The sequence below is a fragment of the Pelobates fuscus genome, chromosome 4, assembly GCF_036172605.1.
Source record: "Pelobates fuscus isolate aPelFus1 chromosome 4, aPelFus1.pri, whole genome shotgun sequence".
NCBI classification, from domain to species: domain Eukaryota; kingdom Metazoa; phylum Chordata; class Amphibia; order Anura; family Pelobatidae; genus Pelobates; species Pelobates fuscus.
The window spans coordinates 207,594,747-207,614,688 of NC_086320.1; the positions used below are offsets into that span (position 1 = coordinate 207,594,747).

At 40.3% G+C, this 19,942-nt stretch overlaps 1 protein-coding gene across 2 annotated transcripts in view; it reads right to left on the reverse strand.

The window, feature by feature from the left end:
- Positions 1 to 601: 601 nt before the first annotated feature.
- LOC134607967 (uncharacterized) overlaps positions 602 to 19,942 on the reverse strand; it is a 30,773-nt gene continuing 11,432 nt past the window's right edge. For both annotated transcript variants that reach the window (XM_063450571.1, XM_063450572.1), the window contains 8 exons: positions 18,825 to 18,959; positions 13,479 to 13,636; positions 12,498 to 12,624; positions 12,189 to 12,374; positions 11,681 to 11,824; positions 10,405 to 10,559; positions 8,735 to 8,861; positions 602 to 1,168 (listed from right to left, as the gene is read on the reverse strand). In XM_063450571.1, the coding sequence (XP_063306641.1) occupies positions 975 to 1,168; positions 8,735 to 8,861; positions 10,405 to 10,559; positions 11,681 to 11,824; positions 12,189 to 12,374; positions 12,498 to 12,624; positions 13,479 to 13,636; positions 18,825 to 18,959 (1,226 nt within the window). In that variant the 3' untranslated portion in view covers positions 602 to 974. The remainder of the gene's footprint in view (positions 1,169 to 8,734; positions 8,862 to 10,404; positions 10,560 to 11,680; positions 11,825 to 12,188; positions 12,375 to 12,497; positions 12,625 to 13,478; positions 13,637 to 18,824; positions 18,960 to 19,942) is intronic.

Here is a 19,942-nt window from a genome sequence, read left to right on the forward strand (position 1 = left end):
CTGTCCTGTAGGATATTTCACTGCTGTTTCAATTGTTGCCCTGGCTTCAAGTACCCTATAGGATGCAATTAAAAATATTAATTCTTACCTACAAAGCTCTGCTACATTTCTTCACTAATTCTTAGCTATCTCCCTTCTTGACCACCCTGCTATGCCGGAGACCTTCTGTCTGCTGCTCATACCCTACAGCTTAATCACACTTGCAGGACTTCTTGTGGGCAACACCATTCATATGGAACAGCCTGCCTCCCCTCACCAAACTCTCTCCTAGTCTCCATTCTTTTAAAAAAAAAAGTCCCTAAAAACTCACCTCTTTATAATAGCCTATGAACTCCCAGGGTAATTGTTATTTATTTTCCAACTTCATTAGTGGGTACATTGACCATTTAAGTCTCACCTTCCAATTCTGCTAATTTTCCAACCTGTCACCTGATTGCTATCCCCATGCTACTCTTCGGATTGTGTTTTTATACCCCACCACCTCTAGATTGGAAGCTCGTCTGAACAGGGTCCTCATCAACCTATTGTTCCTGTATAATTGGTAACAGTTTCTCATTTATTGTTCAATTCCCTCCCTTATACCATTGTAAAGCGCTGCAGAATATAAGTAGGCACTATATAAATGCCAATAATTATGTGTGTGATTAAAGTTCAATTAACAGAGCAGAAAATAAGAACTAAAATAAACAATCTGTGTGGATCTGATTGAAAATTAAATAATTATTTTAATGCAGGCTATGTGAGTCACGGTCAGGGGAGGTGTGGCTAAGGCTGTATAAACAGAAACAAAAATTATTTGACTCCTAAGTTGATAAGCTGAGCAGTGAGACTGCAGGAGCAAGTTACTGCTTCTTAAAGATACATTAGTTTTGGTGTTTATAGTGTTCCTTTAAAGAGAAGGTCCCAATTTAATTTAAGAACATTCAAAACAAAAAACAGAACATCACGTGTGCAATATAGAACAATAACTGCATCTATATCTCTTGACCTCTACATCTCAGTTTCCCGATAGTGTGGTATGCCATCTCAACAGGAAATTCATCAGTATCACCAAAATGGACAGCTTGCACTGGAAGGGCCTCCTTGTCACGTAGGAATCCATCATCAGTCCTCCAGACGTGGTCATTACTATCACAGTTACAGATTTTATCCGGTGAAGAACATGTTCCTGAGGAGAGAACCAGGATGTTGTCAGAGCATAGATATAGACATTTACTTGATAGTTTAACGATACATATAGTTTGGTACACTACTTATACTGATATATACCTTGGACGACCACTTAATTCACCCAGACCACTTTATCTCAATGAAGAGCTCTGGGTGTAGGAATCCTGTAGTTTTAACCCTGCAAGTAAAACATTCCAGTTTTGTAGAAACAGCAAAGTTTAGTCTAGTCTAGTGGCTGTCTTCCTGTCATGTGACCATAAGGAGATTGAATGTCATTAAATGCAGCTCATAGGAAAGCATTGAATTCAATGCTTTCCTATGAGGAGCATTGGATTGGCCGATTGCCAAGGAAGCAATGACTTTACAATGACGTCTGGGGTGGTTGTGGAGTGGGTAGTAATAGGTAGTAGCACAAAGTTTTGGAAAAAGCTAAGTAAAATTTATTTTACTAATTTGTACTGCTCATTGGAGGCCTAAATCTAGTTAGGGACATGTTTACAGGTTTGTCCTATCACTATAGTGTTTGTTAGTTGGTTTAGCTAAGGGACTGGATCTTCATTTAATCAGTACTGCACATGCCTAGAGAGCTCTTAAAGTGCTCTGTTAATTGGTGCAGTGCCCTGAAATTACCATAAATATGAGAATGTCCCACCAAATTGAGACCTTTGGGAAGTTTGTAGAATACATAGAGATGAACCTTTATTAAAATAGATACAAAGTTCTCTCCATCATTTGACTCCATAAATCGTCAGCACCATTATGAAGTATGAACAGCTAGTCTGTGCTAAGGGACCAACGATTAAAGCATCAAAGTAATGGCTTTGGCACGAGAATTATCTTGCTGGATTTTTCCTTATGCATCAAAGATGCTTCCAAATACCAACCGACCACTATTAAAATATATAAGAAAATAAAAAGTCTCCAGCACACCATACAGAAAAGTCCATTATCCCTTTAAACCTATTTGTAATAATTTTCACACTTGGATATGTATTCTAGCACTCCTAAACTTTTGCATATTGGTTGCTGAACTCTTTAAAGTGCACCTGAATAACAAATATGACTATGTTTTCTACATATATATGGAATTAATTACATCTACACATTGTGAATGCTGGATACATTAAATTCATTCCTATAGTAATTATAATGCCATTCTTAACACAGTAGTAAAGACTACAAATATCGTGTTCATGGCGGACCACCAAGCTGTGTGGTTTATCTGTGTCGTCCATTTTCACATGCTAATTTACAGCTGGCGGAAGTGATCCTTAGGTAAGTATAAAAGTAGTAAAAAAATGTTGCTGTCAGTCTAGTCCGGCAGGCATAGGCAACCTTCGGCACTCCAGATGTTTTGGACTACACCTCCATGATGCTTTGCCAGCAATATGGGTGTGAGAGCATTGTGGGGGATGTAGTCCACAACATCTGGAGTGCCGAAGGTTGCCTATCCCTGTATGAATGTGTACCTGAAGTTGAATTTGTTTTGTGGCTTACATTTTCTCTTCAATAAAACAACAAAACAGTTATATGCAATAGAATCCTTACCTATAGTTTTCTGTTAATAACATAGCCTGGTTTCTTTACCTCTGATTTAAAGGTTTTGTTATTTGTCTTAAAACATTCTCCTACTTGGATGCCTTTAAGAGTATGCATATCGTGATTATGTGTAACTAGCGCTATGGTGCCTCCTACAGTTGTTTTTTGTAGTAAGTGGGCTTTATTTTTCTACACTTTTTATTTCAATACTGTGACGGACGGACCGCTGGCACTCTGACAGAGTACCTCCGTCAATCGATGCTACTAGCGCTTGCCGAGGACTCTGAGCACTCCAACCGACACCCTCAGCACTGCGGACCCTACTTCCAGCGAGGCAGCTGCACTGGGGTTTCGCCGTCTCTCACCCACCCTGAATCCACGACCAGGATCCAGCTCCCAGTGGATGAACCTCTCCTAAATCCAGAGAGCGTAGCAGGAACAAATCAAGCTATTACAAGAGCTTACTCTGGGGAGTAAGTGATTATAGCAATCCCCAGAGTGTAGGTATTCCTTCCCCCAAGCATGAGCCAAGGCTTCAAGAAAGGTGCAAGTAGGTCTGCTTTATTGAGGGCTACCTGCCCGGTATTTATGCAAGTATCCAACAGGTTGACACTCCCCTAGGGGACCTGATGGAACAATGGGACACATATTGGATATTAGCCAATCACAGACAATACAAACAAAACACTCCCACAGTAACATCACAATCCCTCCTCTCTATCCTGGAGATAATTGGGAAGTAATCAAATTATCTCCCAGGACAGAGGCAAGACTCCATTAACCACATGGTTACAAAAAGACATACAATTACACAATGTTACAATTACTACATAAAACATATACATGCAACATATCTCCAGATAGCTTAGATCTGAGCGCACATTATTGCAGAATGGCGCTCAGATCACATACATACAGTTCAATCGCCATGGAGCCAAAGTCTTTTCCATAGTCTTTCGTTACACGAATAGGCTCCATGGCATAGCTATCTGGGGTAGCACTACTCACATACTGAAAGTCCTGAGCGCCCCGGCAGAAATACACAAATAAACCTTTCTGCCGGGTAAAATACAGCTATCAGCACAGGGGCCATAGTCGGAAAGCAGGAGGCTAGCCAGTAGTCCCCTCCAGGCACAAGTGGCGAAGGGCACTTCGTCACAAATACAATTCTTAAACAAGAAAACTAATTACATTGGACTGGGCAGGGGCACATATCCACAGACATATTGTCAGTGTTTGTAGTTACATGTTTGAAGAACTGTTACCTGCAGATCCAAATTATTGCCATTCAAGTGAGGTATTCAAGCTAGTGGCCTGACCTGATCTAAAAAGGTTTAGAAATGCCAATCAACCAACGACTAGTTTAATATCAAAATATGTCTCAAGTCATTGGAATAATAAAAGTCACTGGGCTAAAACTTAGAATAGAATACTTTACTGATATTAAATTTTACATGGAACTGTCCTCTTGAATTGAAAAAGCACTTGTTATATATACTGATATCCTCATATATCAGCTTCTACAGTTCAACGCCTTGAAGCGAGCAGAAATGTTGTTTGCAGCATCTTTTCCCTGTTTTATGGAAAATATTTTGGTTTCCTAAAAGGGAATCATGGGATATTGTCTTGAAAATTTAGCATCACCTTTTTTTTTAATTTTAACCTCTTTTAAGGACGAAGGCAATTATAAGTTCTGAACAAAGCAAAACATGAATCTGTGCGATTTGTCTGTTCAACCATAATTTACCTCTTTCATATTAAGTGCACCCTCACTTATTGTATATCATTTTGTTTAGTAGATTAAGGGCTTTAATTTCACATCAAAAATTTAGATATGGAACATGATTTAATATAAATAAAATGTAAAAATGTGTGAGGAATTAAGAAATGTTATTTTCCAAATTCTGTGTGGCATTTTAACTGTGAATACTGGTAGCCTTTACTGCAATAAAGTACACATATTTGTGTTCAGCAATGTCTCACGAATGTAACATGTTTTATGTTGCAGCACTTGAAAAATTATATACCAGCCTAGTTATGTACAAAAGATAACTTGACATATTGACACACACAACATGGAGACACAGTGACAGGACAAGATCAAATAAGACATGATGACATGTCACAAACAACTCCCCGAACATCCTACATGAACACATCCGAAAAACGCTAAAACAACGACCCAAACTCCCCAAAACAGACGCACACACTAACACATCCGTCCAACACTCAGACCGAATGTAAGGCCGACGTAGTAGAAGGGGCCAACACGACGAGAAACACATCAGTGACCCAAGGGCACAATACTACTAGAAACACAAGACACCGCAAACCGCAAACCCGCCTCTGCGCAGGCAACCAACGGCTTATAACAATGTACCGAGAACCACGCCTCTGCGCAGGCGAATACAGTCTACATCAAAAAATTTTTGTTAACCAAGCTTATGACATGACTACAATAAAAATATTTAAAACAAAAGAAGATAACTTGAAATTGAAAATCAGTTCTTTATAGTGAAGGAAAGCACTCATAGAGCTTCAAAATAAACAAAAGAACCACATTTGAAGCAGATATGCTTTCACATATAGTTAATGTTTCAGTCCAATGGCCTTCATATATTAAAGGGACACTATAATCACCAGAATAAATACAGCTTAATGTAGTTGTTCTGGTGTCTACAGCCTGCCCCTGTAGGCTTTTTAATGTAAGCACTGTCTTTTCAGTCACTCAGACTGCCACTAGAGATGTTTCCTGGGGCAGCACTAACGTTTCAGCATCTCCACGCTCTGCATGGAGGCGCTGAATGTTCCCCACAGAGATGCATTGATTCAATACATCACTCTGAGGAGATACTGATTGGTGTAGCATGGCATTTTGCAGCGCATGCTTAAAAGCCTCCCAATGCTTTCTTATGCTGCCTTTTAAGTAAAGTTTGGTAATGGGACTGAAATGGTTAATGTATGCTGTTGCACAACTGCAAACAAAGGAAGTTGGCATGTTTATTTTGAAGTCACGCATTTAGACTGGACGAAAGGGGATTTAGTCTAAGTCTAAGGCAAAGGAAAGGGATTTTTACAGTAAGAGCAATAAGGATGTGGAATTCTCTGACTGAAAAGTGGGTTTTTATCAGAGTCTATACAGATGTTTAAACAGCAATTGGATAAATATTTGCAAAAACATAATATACAGGGATATAATTTTTAACTAGGGGGATAATAGCATTGTGAGACAAAGATATATATGACTGCCTTTCTGGGGTAAAGAAATAATTTTTGACCACTTGTGGGTTGAAACATTACCAGGTTTATAAACTGTAAACAGTTATAAACTGAATAACATTTGAGTTTTATTTTTGTCCTGAAGTTTTGCCTGGCCTTTCAGCTATACATTTAGCATATAGTATTTGAAACTTAGCATATGGGAGAAAAACCATCAATGAACAAATGTAAAAGGGATACATTATTAATAGTCCTATACTGCCACCTAGTGAATTCTAGAGGTGGAATGAACATATTAAAGCACACAGGAACACAAGCAGAAAATGCAGATTTACAAATGACGAATAATGACACGTTGGAACGAAAATAAGCCTTTCAGAATTTTGTGATCTGTAAACCTTTGTTTTCACTCACCTACAGTATCCTTTTCTGCCCCCCTGGCAGGCTGTGCATATTTATAAGGAATTTTTTTTTTTTTAGTTTCCTACATAATTTATTATTTTTTAATATTAAGATTATTTATAAAACACCAAATTATAGCAATTTATAATGAGAATGGGAAAAAATTGTTTAAAATAGCTAATCAAGAAAAAAAAAATCCACTAAGCTACAATCACAGTTTAAGACTATTTTAGCCTCAATTTTTCCTTCCAGCTTTTACTTGCTACAATTTGTAGTTTATTGAATAACCCTGCATGTTTTTAATTTTAAAAGAAATCCACAGTTGCATTCAAATCAATGCAATTGAAAGACAAACATGTGTTCCCTAGAAGATGCTCTCCAAATATTTTTTTTTATATATAATTTTTTTATATTTTTAAGGAGAGTCTAAGCACTAAAACTACTTAAGCTTATTGAATACATTTTGGTGAAGAAATTACGCCCCTGTAATCTGACAGCTCAGCCAACCATTTCATAGTTAATTTACTTTATTTCACCTTCCCTTTTGTCAATGACATAGACTCCCTATATTTCTATACCAATTTCCCTATAGTCGCAATCTACCGGCCTCAGACTACATAATTCTTCTTAATGCAGCATTGCGTGGTGTTTGGTGTTGATTTGTGTGTGTGTGTGTATATCTTGCAATGTATAGTGTATTCCTGACACTATAGCTCTAACCTTCCCCCCCTTACCTCAGAAACGTGATTTACTCACCTTTTTTAGTGCCGTGCAGGGCTCCTCACGTTTGGCCCTCCCCTTGATCTGCCTCCTTTGCTGACATTATCAAAATTGATGATGTCAGCCAATCACAATGCTCTCCCATTGGCAATTCTGATTTTCTCAGGCAAGGAGGCAGGGTGGAGGCAGGCTGGAGGCAGAGCCAAATGTATATTTGAGAGTGTCTGGAAGGCAACGGGGACGTTAGCTTATAAACACACAGGGTGTGTCTGATTGGCTAACCTCCAATTAGTGTTAATCACAACACGTGTGAGGTGTTTCTTCCCTCTCTTGTGATTTCTGAGGTCATCACTGTGTGCCGGGTCACATGACCGGGTTCGGCACACATATAAGGAAGCTGCCTTGGAGCGTGCAGCGTCAGAAACACTGTCAGTCTGGGCAGCGGCGGCGGGGATAGCCGCAATTCGCGGACAGGTACCAGAAAAGGCCGCTCGCGGTGATAGGTTAAGCAAGGACGCTTACAGTTTGAGACCTCTACCTTAGACATTTCCTTTCTCCATCTTATGTTCAATTTGAATAAACATCGGAGTGTTTTGGTGACGTCTTTCTATCATATGTTGGTGGCGTCTTTTCTATCACTCTGCTCAGAGCTATTCAGTGCTGCTAATTGCTGGAATAAAGAATTGCTACCTACCAGCAGCCTCCTGTGTGAGATATGTATTTCACAAGAAGACACCATCAAGCCTCTAAATATTGTCCCATGAAAGCCTACACACTTGGGACATTTTGTAGCCCAACATCATTGTAATATATCGTGTTTTTTTCCACATAATTTGTAAAAACCTCTTTATTTCATTATTGACATTTTACATAGAAATAGCTATTTTCATGTTTGTTTATATAGCTTTCAAATGTGAATAAATGCTCATAAGTTATATTATAGCCAATGTGTTCACAATGCATTTTCTTGGACGCTGCACAGACTAGCTTAGCTCCAGAAACTTGACTTTTATAAAATATTTTTTTTGAAAACAAGTAAATGCATAGTTTTTTAACTGCACTGTTGAGATGCATTATAAAAACTATACAATTTGCAACTTGGACCTTCCATTTACATGAATCAAGTGTTTAACAATTTTCTCAATTAAAACATCTGGCCAAAGAGCTACATGTTGTAGTACAATCCCCAGGATAAACCAGATTCACTGGACTGTAATTTTCCAGGCAAACATGTTGCAGAGCTGGCTCAGGAATCAAATGGTGACTTGTGGAAGCCTCTACTTCGGGGACAATTTACCAGATTAGAGATACTGGTAGTGTTACAAATTGAGGGACCATACATGGGGCAGCAAGTCTAAATCCAGAACCTTTCAACATTCCGTGTACCACACAGCTCACCTAAACCAGATGTCTGATAATATATCGGCGGTGGCCCAAAAGTTGGTCTACAGATGAATCAGTGAAATTCATCACAGCAGACTATATGGGTACACATACACACTGACACACAGCAAAGTGGATTTTACATCTCAGGAATTTAAATGTCAGTGTGGCAGTTGGGAAGGATAGCGGAGGGCAGATAGAATTTAGAACTTATATTGCAATTTCACCTATACTGTATACCTACTTCTGGGCAACCCTGTATTTAAAGTAGAACTGTATATTTTAGTGAGTATTTACATACCTGATTTTCCACATGCACAGCCCCCAGAGGCCGGATTAGCCCCTCCCCAGTAATTCATCTTCTTTCCATCCCAGGAAACCCACCAGCCCCAGCCAGACTGGAGGAAACGCAAGTGACGGCAATCAAGCTAAAGCGATATATACCAAAACAATATGGAATACTATTAAATGCATAGTAATGTCTATATGGATACATTTATATACATTTACTATCTAACACTTCATTTAATCCTACACTATGTTTGTATAGGGTTTTTTCGTATTGATCACCAAGATTTTGCATTCATTCTCAGGAATATGTTTGTATTTTTGATTGCAGCATCTTTGGAATATATTTATTCAGGGCATAATATTCCTCTTTTTTTATTCTGATGACTCATTAATAAATTGCTCTGTACGCAAAGTCTACAAAACAACAGTTGTGACTATAAAATATAATAGCGTAATTGTAAAGTGCATTAGCGTGACTGTAGCTGTAAGTCAGTTTACTATCTTACAAATGTCCTTTTCATAGGGGCAAAAACGGCTTTTTAGCAACAATGTATTATTAAATAAATTTCATTAGCAAATTAGCAACTGAATCATACAACTGACACCATTAGTATGTAATAATTACTTGCATATTTCGTAAAGGAACACATAAAGCACCATAACCACTACAATGTGATGCAGTGGCTATGGTGACAGAAGTGCCCTCAGCTTTCAGAGAGTAGGAAGCTCTCTTTTTGAGCTAAGCATGGTGTACAGGGCTTAACACATTGGCTGAGAACTGTTACATTCAGCCAATGAGCTAGCCCTGCACTACCAGCCTTACACCCATCACTACGAGAAGCTCCTAAGCAGGAACCAGATAAGAAGCTGAAACTTTCTAAAACAGATTAACTACTTACAATTGGGGGTAAAAAAAAGAGCAAGCGTGGAAAAGCGCTACAGAAACTGATTTAAAAAAAGGCTGCACACCTGAAAATAGGGTAACCCTCAAACCCTTCAGTAGAAAGCTAAACAAAATGATACAGGTAGCACCAAATAAAACCAATAAATAACTAAAATAGCAGTAAAAGGATATAAAATATGCAATGAAAAATGCAAAGGTACCAAAAAAGTATTTTTAGGTATACAAGTCTTTCAGTTTCTCTAGCACTGTTCCACCCTTGCTCTCGTTTTTGTCCTCTTACAATTAGGGCTGCCCAAGAGAGTTTCAATGTAAACAGTAAAACTGATACCAGAATCCTCTCTTCTCCATCATTTTGTGACATTCTCTTTAGCACATTTTTAAAAGAAGCCTAGTCATATTATCTTTTCTATTTACTCAATGACACCTTGTGTATGTAAAATAATTGTTTCTGTCCTTATTCTACGTTATTGTGTTGATATTCTGATTTTCTTATTACCATATCTATCTTCTATTTCTACAAAAAACAAATATATTTTTTCTAAAAAGTACAGTTAAAAATGAATTGTCTGAGTAAAGAAATATTATTAACAGTAATGGCACCACAGAGAATGATGTTTGTATAAAGCGTCTATTTAGAGGTATGCACTGCCAATCGTAGAGTGTGAGCTTAGCAGATGACTGAGAAACATATTAATTTGGCTGAAAAGGTTAGTCATGCAAGTCGTAGTTTTAGTGGTACCGAGTCTAGTCTACTTGTGATTTCACTTAGTGCTTACCCTTACAAACTGTTCACAGCTTTCTGATACTTTAGTGAGCGCATTGAGCTGTGAGAGATTAGCAGTATATTTAAGCTCCCACCTATAGCATCCTGCTTCTTCGCAAGGCGTTACACGAGTGCGACGCTCACTGTCATGACCTATCACAGTTATACCTGAACACAAAAAACAAAAACAAAAAAAAAACATAGAGTGTAGCCCCATGGTCCAAGACAACATATTTATTCACAAACACAAATACAAATAAACGCCATCTTAACATTACAGATTTTGGTGTGTAAATCCATCAGAGCACCGCTAAATAAAAGTTTATTGGGGAGGGGTTTCAGAATTGCATTTTATAAAGCTGGGCAAAAAATGCTAATGAAACATACATAAAAATTAGTGAACCATCATAAATAACCAACAAAGTAATTAGTACACAATTAACCGAAAATATATATTTATTCGTTTTTCTTATTTTGTAAAATTAAACTGAAATGAAAAATGCTTGAAACCAAATGATATATGTGAATCTGAGTTACAATTTTATGCTACATGTATTGTTGTTCTGGAAAGTATTGGCATGCCCATGGGGGACTACCGAGGCGCATACTCCCATTGCACTGCCTCTATCCAGTTCAGAAGAAAAGAAAGGATAAAACCTCTGAAAATTACCTCGAAGATGTAAACACCTAATCTTTGTGGAATAAAATGAAACACCATTTGGGTTAGTGGGTGTATAGGCGTGGAACGGTTGAGAGTATAAATAAGATTGTCATTCCAGAGGGGTCCTTATGCAGAAATGAGTCTGTTGGACACATACTATCTCCACCATAGAGGATTGCAGGCCATGCATGAGAAGTCTACACTTGTGGGGAGTATTAAGCCTCTTGCCATTAAAAGCATATCTCAAATGTTGAGGACATTAATCAAACAGGAGAGGGAAAGTGCCAAAGAAGACCTAGGCTGGCTAGGTTCAGTCTCATCTTTTTCCTACTTCCATATTAGTGACATAAGGACTATTCATGTCTGTACTGAATTCATTGACTGGGAGCATTTTTTATATCTTGAGTACTTCCAATAACGTTCATTGCAGATTTGTGTATATTGAGGGGTGCATTGTTAGTTTTATCTGTTGTTTAGGGACTGATCCTTTTTCTTTCCCCAAGTTAGATACTGCAAGCCTACTATAAAGCTGAGATCACACTAGAAATGGTACACCATTGCAAGCATTGTAAAGTAATATTTGTAAAACTGTACTGTTATCTCTACACGTTAAATCAAGCGTAGTTACCTGAGTCTGACGACATATCACAGTACACCTCAAACTGGTCAACTCCATGGTTAACACCATCTGGATCAATAGAATACCGCCCAGAGTCTGAAATACCAGTCTTTTTCAGAGCAGCACATGACTCTAAGACAGGGGGCTCTGAAACTTGAGCAAAATATAGCAACAATAGTTTTAATAACTGCACACTCACGATTCGGTGCAATCTGAAACAAGGATATTTTACAGACTATAAAGAAATTCTTGGCGACCCTATTAATCAGAGGGTCTTGTATCCTCACTAATAGTGTTAGTCTGCAAGGATGGAATTGTAGTATCCTTTACAGCATTAATATTTCTTTGTGTTTATATAAATAATGCTAAATATAGTAAAATCAGCAAGTTCGAAAAAATTATTCACTTACTTCATGCTGAATAGTCTTAGTGACAGTACGTTAGAATGTATAAGGTATACATGAATGGACACCTCGATATCAGATGCATTATAAAGCAAATATTACTGACTGCTTACCTGTTCCCCAGCACCGTAATTTGCCTATATTGTGAAATGCCATTTGCATTGGCACATTCCTTGTATTTCCAAATCTAACTTCTCGAACTGGCAAAATTGACTTGTCTGTTAAAGCTCCTTCATCCATCCTCCAAACATCGTCATTAGCATCACAGTTACATGAACTGATCCCCACAGCACAGTTACCTGGTTTATAAAAATAGAAATCAAACATGCCTAAGAACATCCTCTTCACTAGCCGCCCTCAGCTTAAGGCTAAGAAAGAAAGAAAATACATGTTTAAATTAACTTTAAATTGTATGTCATTACCATTTTCTCCACATGCACATCTTCCACTATTTGTGGTGGCTCCACCCCAAGAAGTTATTTGCTGTCCATCACTGGAGACCCACCAACCCCATGGTCCATTCAGAAAATGGATATTCCGACACTCAAGCTAAGATGATAAGAAGGAGATACATAATCAGACTGTAATAACTAATATTGAATACAAATATTTCTACAAACATGCCCAAATTCACCTCTCAGTCCAGCCTCACTGACACCCTACGGCTCCTGTGAGGGCAAGTGATGTTTCCAGAGGTGGATCAGACTACTGGACAATGTGACCTTGAGCTGAATAAAGGTGAGTTTATCATTATTTGATGGTTTGTATATTTTATTTTGGGGGGGCGGTATGGAGCAAACCAACAAGGGTTACTCCAACTTAAAATAGTGTTTTAGTAAAACACTGCGTTTTGGTTATAGTAATCCATTAATTTGGCATTCTCTAATTTTAGTAATTTGGATTGTGTTCTAACTACCACTGAGACTGCTTTGTCACAATCTAATTTCTGTAGGAGTGCTAATGTATACATGTTCTCTGTTGTATTCTGTGTAATCCTTACTGAATTCTAACCCATCACATTAAGATTAGCAGCTACCCAGTGCTGACAAACACCGTGCCATTGCACCGCCATACCTCCCAACACTTTAAATGGACATAAAGGGGCACTTTAATTTTAGGGGTGTGAGTGGGGGTGTGGCCAGGCAGGGCAGGGCCGTTTTAGGTAACTTACTATAGCAATTCATACAACTAAAATGTAATATAGAACAAGAGCAATCTATTTTATTTACACTGAATTCTAAATACATTTATAGTAGTTTAAAGATACATTACTGTAAGTAACAAAATGGAGCGTGTAGAAAGGGGGACAATTGGATTGCAAAGAGGGGACATATTGATGTGGGTCCCTACAAGGGACTTTTCCCTTTCTAATTAAGGACACTTGGGAGGTATGCATCACTCACCCTCACAAACTGTTCACAGGACTCGGATACACTTGTCAGTGAACGAAGTTGATCCACAGAAGCACCTTTATATGTGATGATCCTAGAATAACATCCTGGAGCTGCACAGGGAGAAACTCTCTCTCTGCTTTCAGAGTCATGTTTGATCACTGTAATACCTGGAAGACAAACAGTCAACAACTACCAGAGAGGCTACATGCACAGACCATTGTCCAAGTACATTTGTTTAGACTCTAAAAAGGGGAGCAACCAAGGGACATTTACACAGCAGACGAGAACGGCACACTAACGCAAACAGGAAACTAATCCTAACACGGAGGGTAGAGGGGATAATACCCCACATACTACAGCGGACGGGGGGACGGGGACAAAACCAGAAAGCCCCGAACAAACGAGACCAAGAGAACCACACACTAGAGGGGAACGCTGCTCAGGCAATAGCCACATATGCAACCAGCAAATAGATAGTATGACGCATACACTACACCAACGACATTATGTATCAGATTCCCCCGAAGTAGGGAACAGGGGGATATCCTCGCAACGTTCTCACAGGGAGAAGGCAGGAGGGGTGAGGGCCGCAAACTGGGAAATGGCACGCAGAGGCAAACTCTATGGGGAGGGGGAAAACCAAAACTAAGGCTACGGTTCTAGTTAACAATAATTTGGTTATAAGTTGTGACAGTTGCACCTACTTTTATTGGGGGACACCAAGTATAGATAGACTCTAATGAGCAACGTGAAAAATGAAGCAAGTAACAGCTATACGCCAAAACTGTACATTCTTGCATTGTCAATGCTGCCTTATACAAACTATAACATTCTGTAAGCCATGTTTCCACAATCTATGTATGTGACTATACTTGCCACAATAAAAGCGTTAATAACTAAAAAGGGGAGCATAGATGAGACATATTGTACATGCAATTAAACTACTTAAAGCGGCACTGTTGTGCCGTGCTTAAATTTTCCCAATCGCTTCCACTTCTCTTTCCTTCTCTGTCTTCCTCTTTTTTTTTTTTTTTCATCTATTTCTAACTAGAAACATAAAACAAAGTTTTACGTAATTTCCCTACGCCAGCCAGTGTCGGCTGCAGGATGTTGGCTATGTCCATGAAGGATCCCGCGGTTTCACATGCATGAGAGTAAGCAGTGACATTGACTTCTGGCACTGAAGCACCAGGAGCAGAAGAGGACCCGCCAGAATATAATGGCGGCGCCCGCAAGGGTAAGGTTTATGTAAGCCCAGCCCTCTCTGGTGTCACACCGGACTCCCAGCAGCCGATGTCAACGTTCAGGATCTTTGCAAATTCCCAAACGGTGACAGTGCCGCTTTAAGTCCCTCAAACAAAAGGCATACACATATTGGTGAAAGTGCAACAAGGTGCAGAAAGACAATAATGATCCATAAAGAGTAATTGTCATTATATTTATTATTTGAATAGAAGCATGTTTTTCAGGCCAGATGTCGTAACAAGACAGCTGTCCAGTTCAAATAAAGTATCTTCAGTGCCACATCAGGCAGACACTTTTCCCGCTATTCCTATCGCACAGAGGTTGTGGGACTTAACAGGAATTTCTACGGGGCTTTATTACACCCTCAAATATGATAGTGAACTAGAACAGAGACGGTGGGGGTTATGTATAAAGAGTGATTCAGTGACAAAGTTCCAAAAGTGGTGCGATTGGCAGGAACATTTCCATAGTGATTGCAAATTTAGAACTTTAGCCTTTAACTAATTTTCCATGGAAAAATAGTGAATGTGTTTTATTTTTCATCTTTTATTTTTTTCTTCACATCTGGATCCATGTTTAGAAAAAAAAATAGAATGCATAGGGAAAAAAATAGATTAAGTATAATTGTTTTGTTAGTATTGCATTTTTGGAAGTACATGATAGCTCACTATACTAAATAATGCAGGAGTGGTGTATGATGTTTGATGTAGTTATTTCTGCGTGTTAATATAACATATCAAGTACATGTCAAAATGTGCAAATGGAAAAATATATTTCAAGTTATTCAACTAGAATGAAATTTAAAACTGTGGGGTTTATTCACTTAAAGGGACACTATAGTCACCCAGTCCACTTCAGCTCAATGAAGTGGTCTGGGTGCCGGGTCCCTCAGGTTTTAACCCTTCACATGTAAACATAACAGTTTCAGAGAAACTGCTATGTTTACATTTGGGGTTAATCCAGCCTCTTCCAGACAGCCACTAGAGGCACATCTGCGACGCTGGAGGCAAATTTCGCCTCCATCGCGCAGAGCGTCCATAGGAAAGCATTGAGAAATGCTTTCCTGTGGACACTTTGAATGCGCATTCGGCTCCAGTGACGGACGGGGGAGCTGACGTCGGACGGGGAGGACAGGTCACCAGCGCCGAGGGAGCCCAGCGCTGGATTAAGGTAAGTGGCTGAAGAGGTTTTAACCCCTTCAGCGCCACGGGAGGGGGACCCTGAGGGTGGGGGCACCCTCAGGGCACTATAGTGTCAGGAAAACCGCTTTGTTTTTCTGACACTATGAACTGACAGGAAATTTTATTAGTTTAGTCATAAATCGCAAAATTGGAAAACAACCTAATTTTTGATGTTTTTTTTCTATTTTGACATTAAATATGTCATTTCAATGTCATCTCTTCATAGTTCACAATTTAGTGAATAAACCTCTGTGTTTCATTTACAGGTAGTCCTCACTTTATGACTGACCTTTATAACGACTACTCGGGCTTACTTCCAGTTCTCTAGCGCGGGGATTCAAGGGATTCCCCACATGACTGCTGGCCACCCGTTACCCCAAAAACCCTAAGTCTTTAAATAAATCACTCTACACTAGAATTTCCCTTTTGGGTAGGGCAATGGCCACAGTAAGCAGCACTGCCATTCAGTATCCACCCTAGGCATGGGGACGCTGAATGTTCCCCATAGAGATTCATTGGTTCAATGGAGGCAGAGCAAGCTGCGGTGAGACCGGCGCAGTGCTGGAAAAAGGGAGGCAAGTGGGGCCGATCCCCAAACAATGATTTTACCACTACAGTGTCAGGAGTTCATGTTTGTGTTCCTGACACTATAGTGTTCTTTTAAAATATGTTCAGCAGTGGCGTACATACCAGGGTCGCAGGGGTCGCGGCTGCGACCGGGCCCGGCCCACCAGGGGGCCCGGCCGCCCCTGCGACCCGGTATGTACGCTCTGGGCCAGCCTCTTCTCCTGGGGGGCCCAGGAGCCGGCCACCTCCGGGCCCCCCGAGGCTGGCCCTGCTTACACCCGCGGCCGGATGGTGCGCGAGGGAGCACTCTCCCCTGACTGCTTCCTCTTCAGCTCCCTCGCGCACCGCACTGATACCGGAGCCGGAAGATGACGTCATCTTCCGGCGCCGGTATCAGTACGCGGCGCGTGAGGGAGCTGAAGAGGAAGCACTCAGGGGAGAGTGCTCCCTCGCGCGCCCACAGGACCAGCCAGCCCGCCGGGTGACCGCCCCCCCCAGGAGCCCAGCAGCACCACTGGACCCCAGGGAATCCCCTCAGCACTCCAAAAGGTAAGGAGGCTGGGGGGATTAAATAAAAAAAAAAACATGTGTAAGTGTAAGTGTGTGAGTGTGAGTGTGTGAGTGTGTGTTAGTGTTAGTGTGTGTGAGTGTTAGTGTGTGTGTGTGTTAGTGTGTGTGTGAGTGAGTGTTAGTGTGTGTGTGTGAGTGAGTGAGTGTTAGTGTGTGTGTGTGTGTTAGTGTGTGTGTGTGTGTGTGTGTTAGTGTGTGTGTGAGCGTTAGTGTGTGTGTGTGTGTTAGTGTGAGTGTTTGTGTTAGAGTGTGTGCTAGTGAGTGTCAGTGAGTGTGTTACTGTGTGTGTCTGTTACTGAGTGTGTTTGTGTGTGTGTGTGTGTTAGTGAGTCTGTTTGATGTCTGTTAGTGAGTGTGTGTTTGTCAGTGAGAGTGTATGTTTTATAAGTGAGTGTGTATGTATGTCTGCCGCTGAGTGTGTCTTTGTCAGTAAATGTGTGTGTCTGTTAGCTAGTGTGTATGCAATTGTTCGTGAGAGTGTGTGTGTGTCTTCAGCACTTACCTTTCTCCAGCGCCGGACTCCCATGGCGCTGGGGATCCCTCCGCCTCTCAGCTCCGAATGCGCATGCACGGCAAGAGCCGCGCACGCATTCAAACCGCCCATAGGAAAGCATTACTCAATGCTTTCCTATGGACGTTCAGTGTCTTAAAATGGCGGAAGCGCCTCTAGCGGCTGTCAGTGAGACAGCCACTAGAGGCTGGATTAACCCTCAGTGAAACATAACAGTTTCTCTGAAACTGCTATGCTTTCAGCTGCAGGGTTAAAACCAGAGGGACCTGACACCCAGACCACTTCATTGAGCTGATGTGATCTGGGTGTCTGTAGTGGTCCTTTAAGTGTGTGTGCATCTGCATGCAGTGGCGTACATACCGCGGTCGCAACCCCTGCGACCAGGTGCCCGCCGCCATGTGTTGCTGCCCCGGCCCGCGCAGAGTAAGCGCGAGGGGGGGGGGCCCACGGATCAATTTTCGCACCGGGGCCCCATGGGTCATGTGTACGCCACTGATGTTCAGTCAAATAAAGCTTAGTACAAGAAGTAACTTAATTACATATTCATACTCCCTCCCCATTGAATATGAAAATCTAAATTTAAAATTATTGTTGAAGAAAAGTAAAATGTAACATCTGGTCAAAATAGTTTGGCTGAAGTAATTCCCTAATGTAACTATGTTGTCTAATATTAGGACTAACTTTGGCTCAAATGATTAATTTCTGCAAGTTACCAGGCAGGAATCATTTCCTCTGTCTTGTTTGTGTTCTCAAACAAACCCCTTTGGCATTCTCATCGTGTTCCTATAAATCCCATAGAACCCAGTCCTTCTGAGAGACTGCAGGACTCACACTTCATTACCTTACTGAAGTTAGCTCATATATCTTTAGTTTTCATTCTTCAAAAATTAAACAATTATATCTTGTAACAATAATAATAATACAAAAGTAGATATCTTCAAATGATCTCTTATCTAATATCTAATTTATTATTTATTAGGCTGTCTAGCCATTGAACACCAGTTTACTTTTTGCTTTTGTGTTGCTCTTGCCGTGTGTCATGTGTCCTTGATCACGTGCTATGGCCCAGATTGGACTTTATTCTCCTAGACTCAGGACTCCGATACCTAATACAACTACAAGACTTGTATGTAGGCATCTATAGCCAAGACCTCAATAACTGGGGACGATCGATTGCCTTGTGTTAGATTCTATCATATGCACCGCAGCTTCTAACCATGCTCTGCTTGAGTTGGTCTTGGCAGTTTGTACTATATCCACTGCTGAAAGCTCATAGTTTACCTGTTGTGCTGTCAGACTCCATATCACAATCAACATTGAAGTGATTCTCCCCCTGTTCTACACCATCAGGATCTATTGTATATGGGCCAGACTCCCGGAAGCCAGCAATTTTCAAGGCTGCACAGGACTCAAACACTATCACAGGAAGGAAACACATGGTTTGTTACTGTAATCGTGACACCATTCTGAACAGAATATATGCATATTATAAACCTGTACAGAGGTTGACAGAAAAGTCATCAGTGGGTGGAATTTCTACAAAAGAAAATGATCTGCATAGCATACACACTTCCTATCAAGAGCATTGGTAGAATTGTCTTTTACAACTCACAGCAGATTCACACAGTAGCACTCATTAATGAGAGAAGCCCTTGTAAGATTTATGTAGCAGTTGTATAATGTGATTCCAGAAAGTATCATCCTCTCTCATACATACACCTCAAGGCCATTTGAAAACTAGAGAAAGTAGTATGACTAAAATATCTTGGAACCAAGAATCAACTCAACAGTTGGAGTTGGACCCGCAACTTAGGACAATAAACCAGTAATACTGTATTAGTCCAAGTTAGCTACTATTCTGGTGTGCTCTGCCTTTCCATTAATTTCCCACTAATAGAGGACGAGAAATACTTTTTCTTTGCTCTAAAATAAATAAAAAGAGAAGACCAAGCCGTTATAGCTGTGCTCTGTTTTACCATTAAACCCAAATCGGACAGTCTTCAAGAAAAATGGAACTAAAGCTTTTATATGTTAGGCTCATTGTAGAAACTTTGTTACTCAAAGAAACACTCCAAGCACTGAAGTGGCTATGTTGTCAGGAATGCCTTGATCCCTCCTTATCACTCTTTTGTAACAGAGGTGTAAGTAGTTAAATGGTTTGACTTAATGCCTCAATTACAGCCTTCAGAGAGCAACAAGCGTAGGAGCAACTGTTAGCTCCCCTAAGCTAAACCCTCCTGAAAGCCAGCAAACTAAGCTCTCTACTGCAGTGCGTGACTCAGACACAGTGTAAGAAAGAAAGTCTACATCAGTTTGTCTACATGCATTAGGAAGGCACTACATCATCACTACAGTGCACTGCGGTGGTTACAGTGCTTGGAGTGTTCCTTTAAAAAAGG